Source organism: Phycodurus eques, chromosome 4, assembly GCF_024500275.1.
Source record: "Phycodurus eques isolate BA_2022a chromosome 4, UOR_Pequ_1.1, whole genome shotgun sequence".
Lineage (NCBI taxonomy): Eukaryota > Metazoa > Chordata > Actinopteri > Syngnathiformes > Syngnathidae > Phycodurus > Phycodurus eques.
This window is the reverse complement of record NC_084528.1, coordinates 24,048,000-24,060,856: the sequence shown is the minus strand read 5'-3', so window position 1 is coordinate 24,060,856 and position 12,857 is coordinate 24,048,000. Positions and strand designations below refer to the sequence as shown.

The following is a 12,857-nucleotide window of genomic DNA, read 5'->3' as shown; positions in this document are numbered from 1 at the left end:
TACCAATGAGGATATGCAGTGTAGAAGATGAATGGATGGATATGATAATATCATATCATATACAGGTTTCAATAAATTGGAATATATTTATTTTAATGTGTTAAGATGACATACCGAAATAAATACTCTAAATACTCTAATTTATTGAGATGTATCTATAATTGATTTGTCACACTTTCAATGTTTGCGTGAGCGCCCAATAAAACATGAGGTTACACAGTTTCGCCTTAGGGGGCGGTAATGTGCTTACAGTAGGTGGTCACCAGCCAAAAACAACGAGGGAAGAAAAAAAAAACGGCAGTAGAAGCCCAACAGTAGAAGAGTAAAAACATGGCAGCGAGCATCAGTTGTATAAAGCACGCAAAGTCGTGCGTTAAACACTCGCTGTTCTTCACCGTCCAGCGGCAGACGTCCCCGGCCGGTGCATGTGCTCGGCGGCCGGCGGAAATTCGGAGTGTGAGAGCCGCTGCCAGCGCCACTGCGGACGTACAGCACAACGAGAGGTTCTGCTTGGAGCTGGTCAGGTGGGTCCGAGCTCCGCTTGCCTCACTAGCAGAGTTAGTGTGGAAGAGTTGGATACAAGCGACACTTTGACATTATTCCCCTTTAATATAATTCAACACGCTAACAAACAATCCACCATGTGAAGGTAAATATATTATGTTTAATATTCATTTTAAATAAACAGACACGTGACAGTGATTCAGTACTTAAGAAAGTAGAGCCAACAATCACAATTCCCGCTATTTTTTTGCTGTAACTGAATTATCTTTATTCATCGGGGTGTTTTTTTTGTTAGTTGCAAACCTTGAAAAGCTATTTAAATAAAAGGATGCACTTACACTATACATCTGGTACTCGTAAAAAAGGACCGATACTACACACCGATACAACTTCACCAAACTGACATACACCTTCCGGATGGGAGCCATGTCAGCCTTGTGGACATACTTTAAGGTGAACACAAGTGACAACACTTAAAGACGACTGCGTATTTATGCTGCGGTCGGGCGGCCACCCTGCAAGCTATCCGGTAAGTACAGCGTTTCGAGCCTCGTCATCCGCACCACTCTGGCCGAGCCAGTCGGATTCCCATCACAAAGCCACAGCTAGCAGGAGATGATAACATTGTAGTCAACATTGTCGTCTGATGTGCGGCCTTGTCAAAGCGCACATCAGTCAGAAGAGATCCAAGTCAAGGTGCTTTTTAAATCAATATCAACTGGGCTGACAGCGTGTTTAGCCCTCATATTGGTTTTGTTTTTGTAGATTTCTTCTTCCTGATTTTATTTCTGAAGTCCGAAGTGTTGCTAAAACGACATTTAGCCCCAAACACAAGCACATTTTTGTTTCTGTTTTCAGTTCAAGTCAGCAGTTGTCAATTTATTTCTCCCACTCGGAATTACCATGTGGTGCCTATTGTTTACCAACATTCTGAAAATGTTTTGTATCTTTCGCAATGAAGTAGGTTATGTTGCATTTTAACAGGTCTTCCTTTTTCTTCCCTCTCAGGTCCAGGGACTACGAGGGCTTCGTGTGCTCCCTCCTGCTGCCGGAGGCGGCACGACGCTCTGCCCTGGCTTTGAGAGCCTTCAATGTGGAGCTAGCGCAGGCAGGTAGTCCATCAGCAATACGGCATGTTATGGCTGCAATATGGCCTTTCAATCAAATCTCTGTTCCTTCTTTGTTTATTTATTAATTTTTTTATAACAGTGATCCGATTTTAATTGTTTTTTTTCCACCCACTTCTTGGCTTATAGAAGAAGCAAATGATGATGACTTCATTCAAATTAAATTTCGATTTTTTAAATTAAATTTTATTTATTTTTCTTCCTTTTGGGATTTGTTTTATTTCTCCTGATACCAAACAAGCTTTTAAACAGTTTTCCCCCAGCATTTTCTTCCATAGCTTTAACTTGCATCAACGTTCACAAACTTATTTTTTTCAGATAATTGTTAAAATAAGTGCCTCCTCTTAGAAAAAAAAGTATCCCTTTAGTCACACCTTATATGTAAACATGTTACCTAATTACCACTTGAAATGTTGAAGCCTTTTTTAAAAAATGATTTATTGGGCATGATGATTAAAATGATTTATTGGGTTGGGCATTCACAAATTCACATATTCCCAATTTTTGTTTTTTATTTATTTATTTTTTTGTGGTGAGGGGCTACCCTTCCTTATTCACTGACAATGTCTCCTTTTCTCAGTTTTTGTGCTTAGGCATAAGCAATGAAATATTGCTTTGCTGCCATCTTGTGGTATCATTGTGCAAAAGACTGATATTTAAGTGAGTGCAGGAGATTCATCTGGAAAAAAAAGTAGTGCTTATTGCCATCTTGTGACAGCTTGTTGCCAAGTAAACTATGTCAAAGTGAGTTGAGGAGTTTCATTGAGACAATAGTAGTGCTTTGCTGCCATCTTGGTGCCAAGGAGCTACGTTGGAGTGAGTTGAGATTTATTGAGACAAAAGTGGAGCTTTGCTGCCATCTTTTGGCATTTTGGTGCCAAGTAAACATCTAGGTGATCTAGGTGCCAAAGTACTATGTTGAAGTGAGTCATTTAGACTAAAGTTGGCAACACTGACTGCTTTTGTAAAGTAGCTCCTCCTTGTCTGTTCGCGGCCATGTTGTTAGGGTAAACAGTGCACATCAGTGAGGATGTGCTTTGAACAACGGAAACCGCTAAAAAAGTTCAGTTCAATTATTCTGCTCATTTTGTCCATTTCTTAGCAGGAATTAAAGTTGCTTGTAACTTTTTTTGGTTGAAAAACTATCACTTTTAAACTACAGAAGTCGCAAAAAAATGTCCTGAGCAATGAACTCAAATTAATCATCTAACTTTCTATAATGCTCCTGATGCCTGATGCGTATATTTCACGCGTGTGTTCCTTTTCTCTGCACAAGGTGAAGGACTCTGTTTCTCAGAAGTCTCTCGGTCTGATGCGAATGCAGTTCTGGAAGACGGCCATAGAAGACATCTACAGAGACAAACCACCCAACCAGCCAGTCAGCGGCGAGCTGTGGAGGGTAACTAGCAAAATAGACAATGAACTCTTTAACTTAGTTTTGCCTCACTAGTAATATGTAGTTGTCCTAATAGTGTGGAGAAAAGTCACACAGAAGTTGACGTTATTAGTAAGACACTTGCTGTGCACCAGTTGTGTGCCACTAGTACGAATAGTGAAGCGCTAGATTTTAACTAGTAAAATTTTGTCCCTAGTAGTACTACTATGCTGTTGTCAACTAGTACACAGTTTTGCCTCACTCGTAACATGTAGTAGTTGTAGCATGTAACGTGTAGTTGTCTTACGAGTATGCCAAAGGTGTCCTACTGGCGAAGACAAAGGGCATACTATTGCATAGACCTTAATGGGTATCAAGGATATTGAATAAATGCTCATTTATTTGATTGATTTGCAACAGCTGTTTTTTCCCCTTAAATTGGTTAGTTAAAATGTATTTTGTTAATTTTTTAAATTCATTTTGTCGATAATTTGGAATCTATGGATTTATTGTTAACAATAAAATGTCAGTTAAATGGTATAATTTTGTATATACATTATTTTTTGTGTTTTATTAAATGGTTGATTCATTCTAACTAAATAATTGGAATACAATTGATTTCAGTTGTTGCTGCTGAGGATGGCCCAACCAGTTTTTAGGTTTAGGGGGACATTACTTTTTCACAGAGGGCCAGGTAACTTTGAATATTTTTTTATCCTTTTCCTTATGAAATGAAATGCCCATTTAAAAACAGCATATTAAGTTCACTAGGGTTATGTTTGTCTGATATTCACATTTGTTTGATGATCCTAAACATTAAAGTGGTAAAACTATGCAAAAAATATCAGAATTTGAGAAGGGGGCGAATACTTTTCACTGCACTATAAATAAACGAGTACTACACATTAGAACTTTTCTTCTTCTTTTTTTTTTTTTTTAAATAAAAACCTCATCTACAAATGTCCCGTCCCATCTGTCCATTTTAATAAGATAGTCACATTTTTATTTTTGCATGATGTTTGTTGATATTTTTGTACTTTTGGGAAGTTGATTGACCCAGTGCAGATTTTGTTTCGCAGGCGGTGAAGAAGCATAACCTGACCAAGAGATGGCTGACCAGAATCATAGCAGAAAGAGTAAGCCTCCATAGGCACACAGCTCTCAATTCAGACTTGCCTATATAATGTAAAAAAATAATTAAACAAAATATCACTTAAAAATCTGCGATATAGCAGGGGTGTGAACAATGAACCATGAAACAGCGGGGGCAGCAATGTGTAGAAAATGGATGGATGGATTGGTTTCATGTCAGGAAAAGGATCTGGATGACAGAGGTTACCGGAATCTGCAGGAGCTGGAGTCATACGCCGAGAACGCGCAGTCTCCACTCTTGTACCTGCTGCTCGAGTCTTTAGGTAAGAAGGTCTTACAAGAACAAAATAAAAACGTTTTAATCACTTGCGTATGCGCTTGTTGCGCCAGGTGTGAAGGACGTCCATGCAGATCACGCGGCGAGTCACGTCGGCAAGGCGCACGGCATCGTGACGTGTCTGAGGGCGACCCCTCATCACAGCGGCCGGCGCAGAGTCTACCTGCCCTTGGACATCTGCATGCTGGTGAGATACTGGTTAAAAAAAAAAAAAAGACCAGTTAAAGTAGTACTGATTCAACTCCTGTACTTAAGGGAAAGTACAGACTCTAAAATGTACTTAAATACCAAAGTAAAAATTCTTTTTTACCGTCAATTATAGACCGTACCTGTCCTTTAAACCATGAATTGATGCAGCATGTCATTGACAAAATGTTTTTGTGTACGTGGGTTTGTGTATGCGCGTGGTTTTGTTTGTGTGTCTGTGTTTTTTTTTTGTTTGCTTTTGTGTTTTTGTGTGTGTGTGTTTTTGTATGTGATTTTGTTTGTGAGTGTCTCGTGTGTTTTGTGTGCATGTTTTTGTCCGTGTTTTTTACCTGTATTCATTTTTTCTCTGTTTGTGTGTGACTGTGTGCTTTTGTGTCTGTGTGTATGGTTCTGTGTGTTTTTGTTTTATTTGTCTGTGTGCATCTGTGGTTTTTGTGTATGTGTGTTTTGTGCATGCATGTTTTTGTGTGTTTTGTTTATGGGTTTGTTTGGGTTCTTGTAGCACGGAGTTTCACAGGAGGACTTCATCCGCCGCAGCCGGGAGCAGGACGTCCGGGACGTGGTGTACGACGTAGCCAGTCAGGCTCACGTTCATCTTCAAAACGTCAGTACAACGCAAATCAAATGACACACTTGTGTTCTTTAGTTTTGATACGGACGTGCGTGTATATAAATGTGCACTTGGCAACTTCCAGTCACAACCCAGGCTAAACTTGACTCCTCCCTGACATACAAAGCATGTTTCTAAGTTGTATCACTTCTACATACTTCCTTGACACCAATTATTACTTTCCTTATTTAGCCAGGGCTTTGGTACCGTCTTGCAGCATCTGAGGAAATTCCATGTGAATCGATTAGTTTTTCTGTGACTAGCCAAGGATAGGTTTCATACAAAAAATGTGGAGGTAAATTTATGAGTAACGAAACACGAATTGGCCGGGGGTTCACTATATGTCTGTTTCATGAGTTATTCCTTTAAAGCAAGCTTGTTTGCTGATGTTCGCAGCTCTGTTTAGAGGCGTGAACATTCTTCGGTAATTAGCAGCGGAGCGTCAGTGTGAAGGTTAATCCAACGGCTGCGTACTGTTTCTGCTTCCGCAAACACACAGCCGCACACAGTGATAAAGTCAACAGCAGCTTGTGTTTATTTTTGCTTTTGTCTCTTTTTGCCCCCTGCAGGCACGTTCGTTTGGCCCCAGCGTCCCGGCAGCTGCGATGCCGGCCTTCCTCCACACGGTAAGTCGTCACACGGCAACTAATAGACAAATGAGACCCCCTGGTTCGATTATGTGCTTGTGGTTGCTTTGCTTCATCCGGCACAGGGTTTCTTGGATCTTTGCAAGGTGCAATGATACTGGGTATCAGCAGCAGGTGCTGCCCAGTATCAGAAAGCTTGGTCTCAGACAGTCACAGGTCCACCAATTGGAAAATGATGCAAAACACACAGCTAAAAATCCAAATTTGTAGACGGAAAAGTAATGATCAAGTGGTCAGAGGCTTCTTAGTTAGATAACAGCGAAATAGACCATCTAACCATAGCGCAACAGATTGAAAGTCAAACGGCTTCAGTCACCAATAGAATCACTCAAGGTCTTATTAATGAATTATGCTAGTATGCTATCCTTTAATCTGCATCTACCATGACCAAGGTTAAGGCATTATATTTATTAGTTTATTTTCCAGAGGTGGATTTTCAACCAAACGGTCTGTTCAAAAATAAAGTCTCATGATTTGCAACATGTTTTATGAAAATGCAAATTACATTTTTGGATACATAGGATTTTTCTCTTATTGCTTAATATGCATTTTGCATGAAAACTAACACAAATGCATCTTAGTATCTTTAGAGTTACTTTTTTGGGGTTCTTTTACAAACTGTCCTTCTTTATCACTCAAGCTGTCTTTACCGTTAATGCCGCTGGAGAAAACCTCTAAGTTGTTGCAATACAACAGAGGGATGTGTGAGCTGAACTGATAGGATGAGGCAGCCATTTTGCATTCACACAATAGTAGACAGCAAAATAAATGGTGTTGTTTCTGATATATGAATGAATATGTATGACTTTGTAAAAGTGTCAGAACTATTGCATGTCTTTACGGTGATTAATATTGTATTAAGGCAAAATTGGCAAAAATTTGAACGGCAACACGTAAATTGTGCAATTCAATTATGGCGCTATTGTCTTTACCGTTATGAAAACAAGTCTATTCCAAACGGCCACTACAGTTTACTCTTTCAATAAGGATTGCGTTTACCATGAATGCCTAAAATTTTAAATGAATAACTTTTTGAAAATTGGACTTTAAGCACGGCTGTTTCAGCATGGGCGACATCTACCCATATACAGTCGTGCTATATATGGGTATATGGGCAGGACTGTATTGTCTTTATAGATTTATCAAAAACATCCTGTCACTATTCTGGCATTTAGCAAATAGAAATAATTTTGGTACTCCTAATTGACCAAAAACAGGAAAAGTTGATTCTTATTTTATGTCAGTCAAGAAAAAAAGACGCAGCATGTCTCTTTTTATAGTCATGGCTATACGACTGTAAAACCAAGGCGACATAAAAAAATTGCTAAATTGTAATTATTTGTATTCATGTATTTACAAGTGTATTTAATATTGATCAAATGATATGAAAATGGGGGTCTCTCTCTCTCTCTCCCCCCCTTGCTGTTAATTACACTGCCTGCCTTCTACTGGAGCTCAGTGCTGGCCGACATTTTGTGGCACAACATGGTACTACACTGACTTGCCTGCATACTGTAAAAAAACAACAACGACAATTGGTCAGACAGTTTTCCCTCCTCATCACTTGTTGCTAAGCAAAATTGGTAGGGCTCAATCATAACTGGATGGGTCAGTAAATGTCAGTCACGCCCACGAGCACCTCACTACTCTGTATTTACTACAAAATACTACAGCACAATACCATTCTAATTTGTTGAATCGTAAACAACAATTGTATATTTTATCATAATGGTTAGCAAAATAAGTGCTAAATTTAATCAACACATGTTTTACTTAGTTTATTTAGATAATAAAATGAAAATTAATGCTTGTTTAGTAATTGTATTTAAAATTCATTTAATTATAATTAACCAATTATTTAATATAAGAAATGTTAAATGTAAATGTATTTTTTATCTTACTAATACAGTATTTTTTGTTTTACTATTTACAATAAATCAATGAATTATGTAATGAGATATATGAATAGAAAATAAATACAAATTAATGAATACATTTTAACACCAGTTTTACGGAAAGAAATAAGTCACAGATAAATCTATTTTGATAAAAGATTACATGCCTATGTTATATATAATTAAATTAATTGTAATTAACCACTTATTAAAATAAAAAATGTACTGTATAGTGGTGCCTTGATATAAAAGTTTAATTCATTCCATGACCATGTGCGTAACTCAAAACACTCCTATTGCAAACCATCTGGCCCAATTTAAATGAATGAAAAAGCCAATAGTCTGTTCCAGCAGTACGTGTTTTTGTTTTGTTTTGTTTGTTTGTTTGTTTGTGTATTTTGGGGTTTTGATTGTTGTAATATGTTTTGATAATAAAAATAGCACTCTATAATATTTAACTTTTATAAAAGCGTACAGTGATGACATAATGAAATATTTTTTTCCCACATTTTTTGCTTCAGTGCAATGGAAATTGTGCTGCTTCTTCCGCTCTGTGCATTGTGACCACCTGGGGGCAGTATAATACAGACCTACGGATATACATGGAGGTGCTCGGTCCTCACGGTCATCAGTAAACTGGCATATTGGTAGTTTTCAGACAGGGTAATAAATATGGTAATAATTATCTGGTTGCATGTGTTGGTCCACTGTTAGTGTTCAAACACCCGTTGCTTAAAAGGTTTGTTAGTCCGTCTTTTGTGTTCGTTAACATTAAGCTAAACAGGCTGTCATAAGGCAAAGCTACGTGGTTCTAAATACACGATGTGTAATTTTTAGCTCTATGTTTAGTTTGACTGTAAATTACAACTGGGGCGTCAGTAAACAGCTTGAAGTCTCTTTCCTGCAGAATTGTTCACTATCTACCAAAGTGCTGCTTGTTGTGAAGTGAGTTGAGTATTTCGCGCTCATACGTCAAATTTTTGCTTGCAAGTCAAAGCAAAAAATTGTCCAAACATCTTGTATTTTGAAAAAGTTGTAAATCGGGCCACTTGTATCGAAAGGCATCATTTGATATTTAACATTGTATATTTTATTTGAGCAATATTGTTTGTTTGTTTTTATACTTACAAAAAATCAGTGACTTATGAGATAAAGTCCTAAAAAAGAAAAAAATAAAGAGGCGCAAACAAACACGGAGACGTGAAGTGAAACTCTTCTTCTGTGGTGTGTGCGCAATGCAGGTGGTGCTGGAAGACTTCCTGCAGAGGGTGCGAAAGGCGGACTTTGACATTTTCCACCCGAGCCTGCAGAAAAGAAACCCTCTGCTCGCCATCCAGCTCTACCTGCGGTCCTGGAAGAAGACTTACTGAAGGCCCTTCCGAGGTCTTCAGAGACTTCTGCAGGAGGATCACAGACATGACATGAAGCAGACCATTTAGAGTGGATATAAAAAGCTTACACACGTGTTTGGGAGAGTTTTTCATGGTCCAATGAAACCAAGTTAGAACGTTTTGGCCATAATTCCAAAATGTATAATTGGTGCAAACACAACACTGCTCATCACCACAAGAAGACCATGCAGGACCTAGAGTGGAGCATGGTGGTGGCAGCGTCACACTTTGGGGCTGGTTTTAGCTGGAACTGGGAAATAAATAGCTGCCATTGTTAGTACAAAACCTTCAGGCTTCTGCTGGAAGCCAAAAGCCAGGAAAAGCCTACTAGAACATCTGATCTTTATTTGAGATTAATCAGAGGAACTAGAAATAGTGACAGGTATGTGCTGACTCCCTTTTAACTTGAGTTTGAATGTGATTGGTTAATCCGCTATATGCGGAGTGTCACGTGACCAAACCCGGAAAACACGCTATATCTTAATGAAAAGAGTATAACTACAGTTTGATTACATGGTGGTTTGATGCCAAACTTAGTAAAATGTTGTTTTCTTAATGGCTGGTGTGTTCGGGCATAAGGTAAATAGATGTACAGTGGAGCCCCGCTATTTGCGCGCAATAGGGACTGGCCCTAATCGCGGTCTCCTGCTATGGGGTTCCACCATTTAACCAAGTGCATCGACCTGTTCTGCCGAATGCGGAACTAGTTTGCGCATATACTGGCTTCAGAACACAGCCACATCCAAGTTATGAGAGGGTGCAAACATTATTTTTCCCCCCTCTCAAAAAGATTTATTAAAATAATGAATTCCGTTGTAGAAGTCAAAGGTCCATTAATGGTGGAAAAAGTTTTGAAAGGATTTATATTGTTCTTTTTTTTTTTTTTTTTTTTTTTACACACATCACAAAAACCTGTCATTTGAGCCGTGGTGTATAGACTTTTATCCTCTGTAGGTAATGTAAAAGTATTTCTGCTTGGTTACTATGGTTTGGAGCTTCATCATGTGGTCTTCCGAATTCGGAGTTTTAGATGTTTGTTCATTTAAATAAAAAAAAATAAAATATATAAGACAAAACATGTCTTTGATGAAAAGTTAGTATCACTCCAAGATCCATCCATTTTCTGAGCCGCTTCTCCTCACTCGGGTCGCGGGCGTGCTGGAGCCTATCCCAGCTGTCATCGGGCAAGAGGCGGGGTACACCGGAACTGGTTGCCAGCCAATCGCAGGGCACATACAAACAAACAACCAGTCGCACTCACATTCACACCAATGGGCAATTTAGAGTCTCCAATTAATGCATGTTTTTGGGATGTGGGAGGAAACCGGAGTGCCCGGAGAAAACCCACGCAGGCACGGGGAGAACATGCAAACTCCACACAGGCGGGGATGGGGATTGAACCCCGGTTCTCAGAACTGTGAGGCTGACGGTCTAACCATTCTGCACCGTGCCGCCTCACTCCAAGATAATACTTTGTTTTAATACATGGATCTCATGGTAATTAAAAAATACAAAAAAATTGTTTTGGGGGAGGCTGGCACGGATTGAATTGCATTTGCATTAATTTCAATGGGGAAAGACTATTTGAGATTTAAGTTAAACTCATCTCAAGGCACATCTGTATTTCTGTTGTGCATAGTGAAGTTTTATCAGGAATAACTCGAGAGAGGCAATATCGAATTAATCGTGTGACAGAAATAGTTTTTTGTTGTTGTTTTTTTTTTATAGCTGTGGGTGTTTTCTAGCTGTCAAGTTTATTTCTATAGTACAAGGTGGTAGGAGATGCTCTCGCACTAGGTATATAACACTAAATTGCTTGCGTCCATTCATTCCTGTGTAGAAGGGTTGTAAAGACAATGAATGTATAGATAACTAACATTTTATTTGTAGACCTCAACTATAAAAGGTGTTTGTATCGACTGTCACACTGGTGGCTTGCTTACGTAATGCACCCCGGTGTCATCTGAAGGCGACACGTGTTGCCGTGCATCTTTCAATGACGTTAATCTTTCATGATTTCAGGAATATGTAGAAAAGCCGAACGTCTGAGGGGGACTGAAGGTGGTGGTGGTGGTGTTTTTTTTACAGCGCGCACGAAGGGGCCCAGGAAGATGGCGAAGGCTCCCGTGATTGTTTTTGGCTCACAGATGAGAGCTAAAACGAGAGCTTGTTAGTCCTAAACGAATCTTTTTGCCTTCAGCACTATGTGTAATTGACAGCTTTGCTGTTTACGCAGGCACTCACACTAGCTGTGTGTTGCGCTCTGCTGGCCTTGGCTTTGCGTATTGACAGATGCCCTCTCCAGTGGCCGAAAAAAACAAAACACAAATTATATTTTAGGGAGGCTAAGAGGAGGCCATAAAGACATACATTTTGGGGGGGGGGGGAGGTTGAACACTTTTTAGGGGGGCTACACCCCCTTAAAATAGGCATAGCGACGCCACTGATCCGTACTTGAGTAGATTTTGAGGTATCTGTACTTCACTTGAGTATTTATTTTTCTGTTGACTTTTTGTTTTGACTCCCTACATTTTAAAACAGATATACTTTGTACTCCTTGTACCATAATAGGCATGTTACTTTTTTCTACCTCTGCGAATGACGAAATGATGTAAAGAAGAATCACCTTTTATTGTTGTGAACACACACGCAAATTTCAGTCTTAGTCAAATATGAAAGGGTCCAGTCTTTAACCCTAATTTGAAGATGTTGATAACACGCTGTTTTCTCTTTTTAATTCCCCCCCCCCCCCCCCTGTGCCAAGTCGCAGCTATCAAAGGCTTTTAATTGGGCCTTCACCCACTCTCACCTGATCAACTGTGAGTGGACTTTAGGGGTCGGGGCGGCGGTGTCGGTGTAATGGCTGAGAAAGTCTCGAGTTATCTTTTGATGCTGCGAAGTTTTTATGCTGACTCGCTGCCCTTGAGAGCAGTTCAACAGTTCACCTGAGGGGAAATCCCCCTTCGGCCCACCCTTGGGTTCACCTCGCAAATCACATCATTTTACAAAAAGGATAGGGAGCAGCCGCAGGAACAGGAAGTTTTTCTATCGACACGACGAGGCATGGGCTGGTGTCACAATTTAACCGTATGATAACTATGAGCAAAAATATTGCACTTTCCCGGTAGCCATCACACTCTTGCAACTACAGCTTGTAAAGGTTAGGGATATTGGGCTTTATTGGGTGAAATTTTGAGATGAACCTAAAATGCACTATAACCTTTCCAGATGATCTTAATTTGACTTTCTCCAAACCTTTGAATGCACATGTCCAACTGTTCAATATTTCAGAACGTTTTGCACAACTTGCTATTGCTTGCAATTTGTACGTATGCCTTTCTGTGACTGCAAACGACTGATGACACCATGAGCTTAGTGGTTCCTTCTGAGAACGTCCTGTTTGAAAACTTGCTAAATGCAAGCCACTCAGCTTGGAGTGTTACAAGGTGTCACCAGATGGTCGCAACATAGATAGGGACACTGGAAGAGTAACAAAAAGGCAGAGAAGTGATGGTCTTTGGAAATGTTCATGGATCAAAAGTTGCAAATTTTGCCGTTCAGCTCCTTGTTTGAGAAAACAGCGAGTTGTACAAAAAGTATTGAAACTTTAAGAAGTTGGATATTCATAAGTTTAGATGAAATTACAGTTCTTCCTGAAATTTTACCCGAAAG

The 12,857-nt window shown here is 39.4% G+C and overlaps 1 protein-coding gene across 5 annotated transcripts; it reads left to right on the top strand.

The window, feature by feature from the left end:
* Positions 1 to 312: 312 nt before the first annotated feature.
* ndufaf6 (NADH:ubiquinone oxidoreductase complex assembly factor 6) lies at positions 313 to 10,208 on the top strand. 5 transcript variants are annotated; one of them, XM_061675729.1, is made up of 9 exons: positions 313 to 524; positions 1,513 to 1,612; positions 2,908 to 3,030; positions 4,086 to 4,142; positions 4,319 to 4,421; positions 4,489 to 4,622; positions 5,145 to 5,246; positions 5,822 to 5,878; positions 9,036 to 10,208. In XM_061675729.1, exons 1-9 carry the CDS (start codon positions 331 to 333, stop codon positions 9,162 to 9,164), a joined length of 999 nt encoding a protein of 332 aa, XP_061531713.1. In that variant the 5' UTR covers positions 313 to 330; the 3' UTR covers positions 9,165 to 10,208. The 5 variants fall into 5 exon arrangements, with proteins under 5 accessions (XP_061531713.1, XP_061531712.1, XP_061531714.1 ...); XM_061675728.1 differs by having other exon boundaries at positions 1,513 to 1,616; positions 4,072 to 4,142; XM_061675730.1 differs by having other exon boundaries at positions 329 to 524; positions 4,072 to 4,142.
* Positions 10,209 to 12,857: the final 2,649 nt, after the last annotated feature.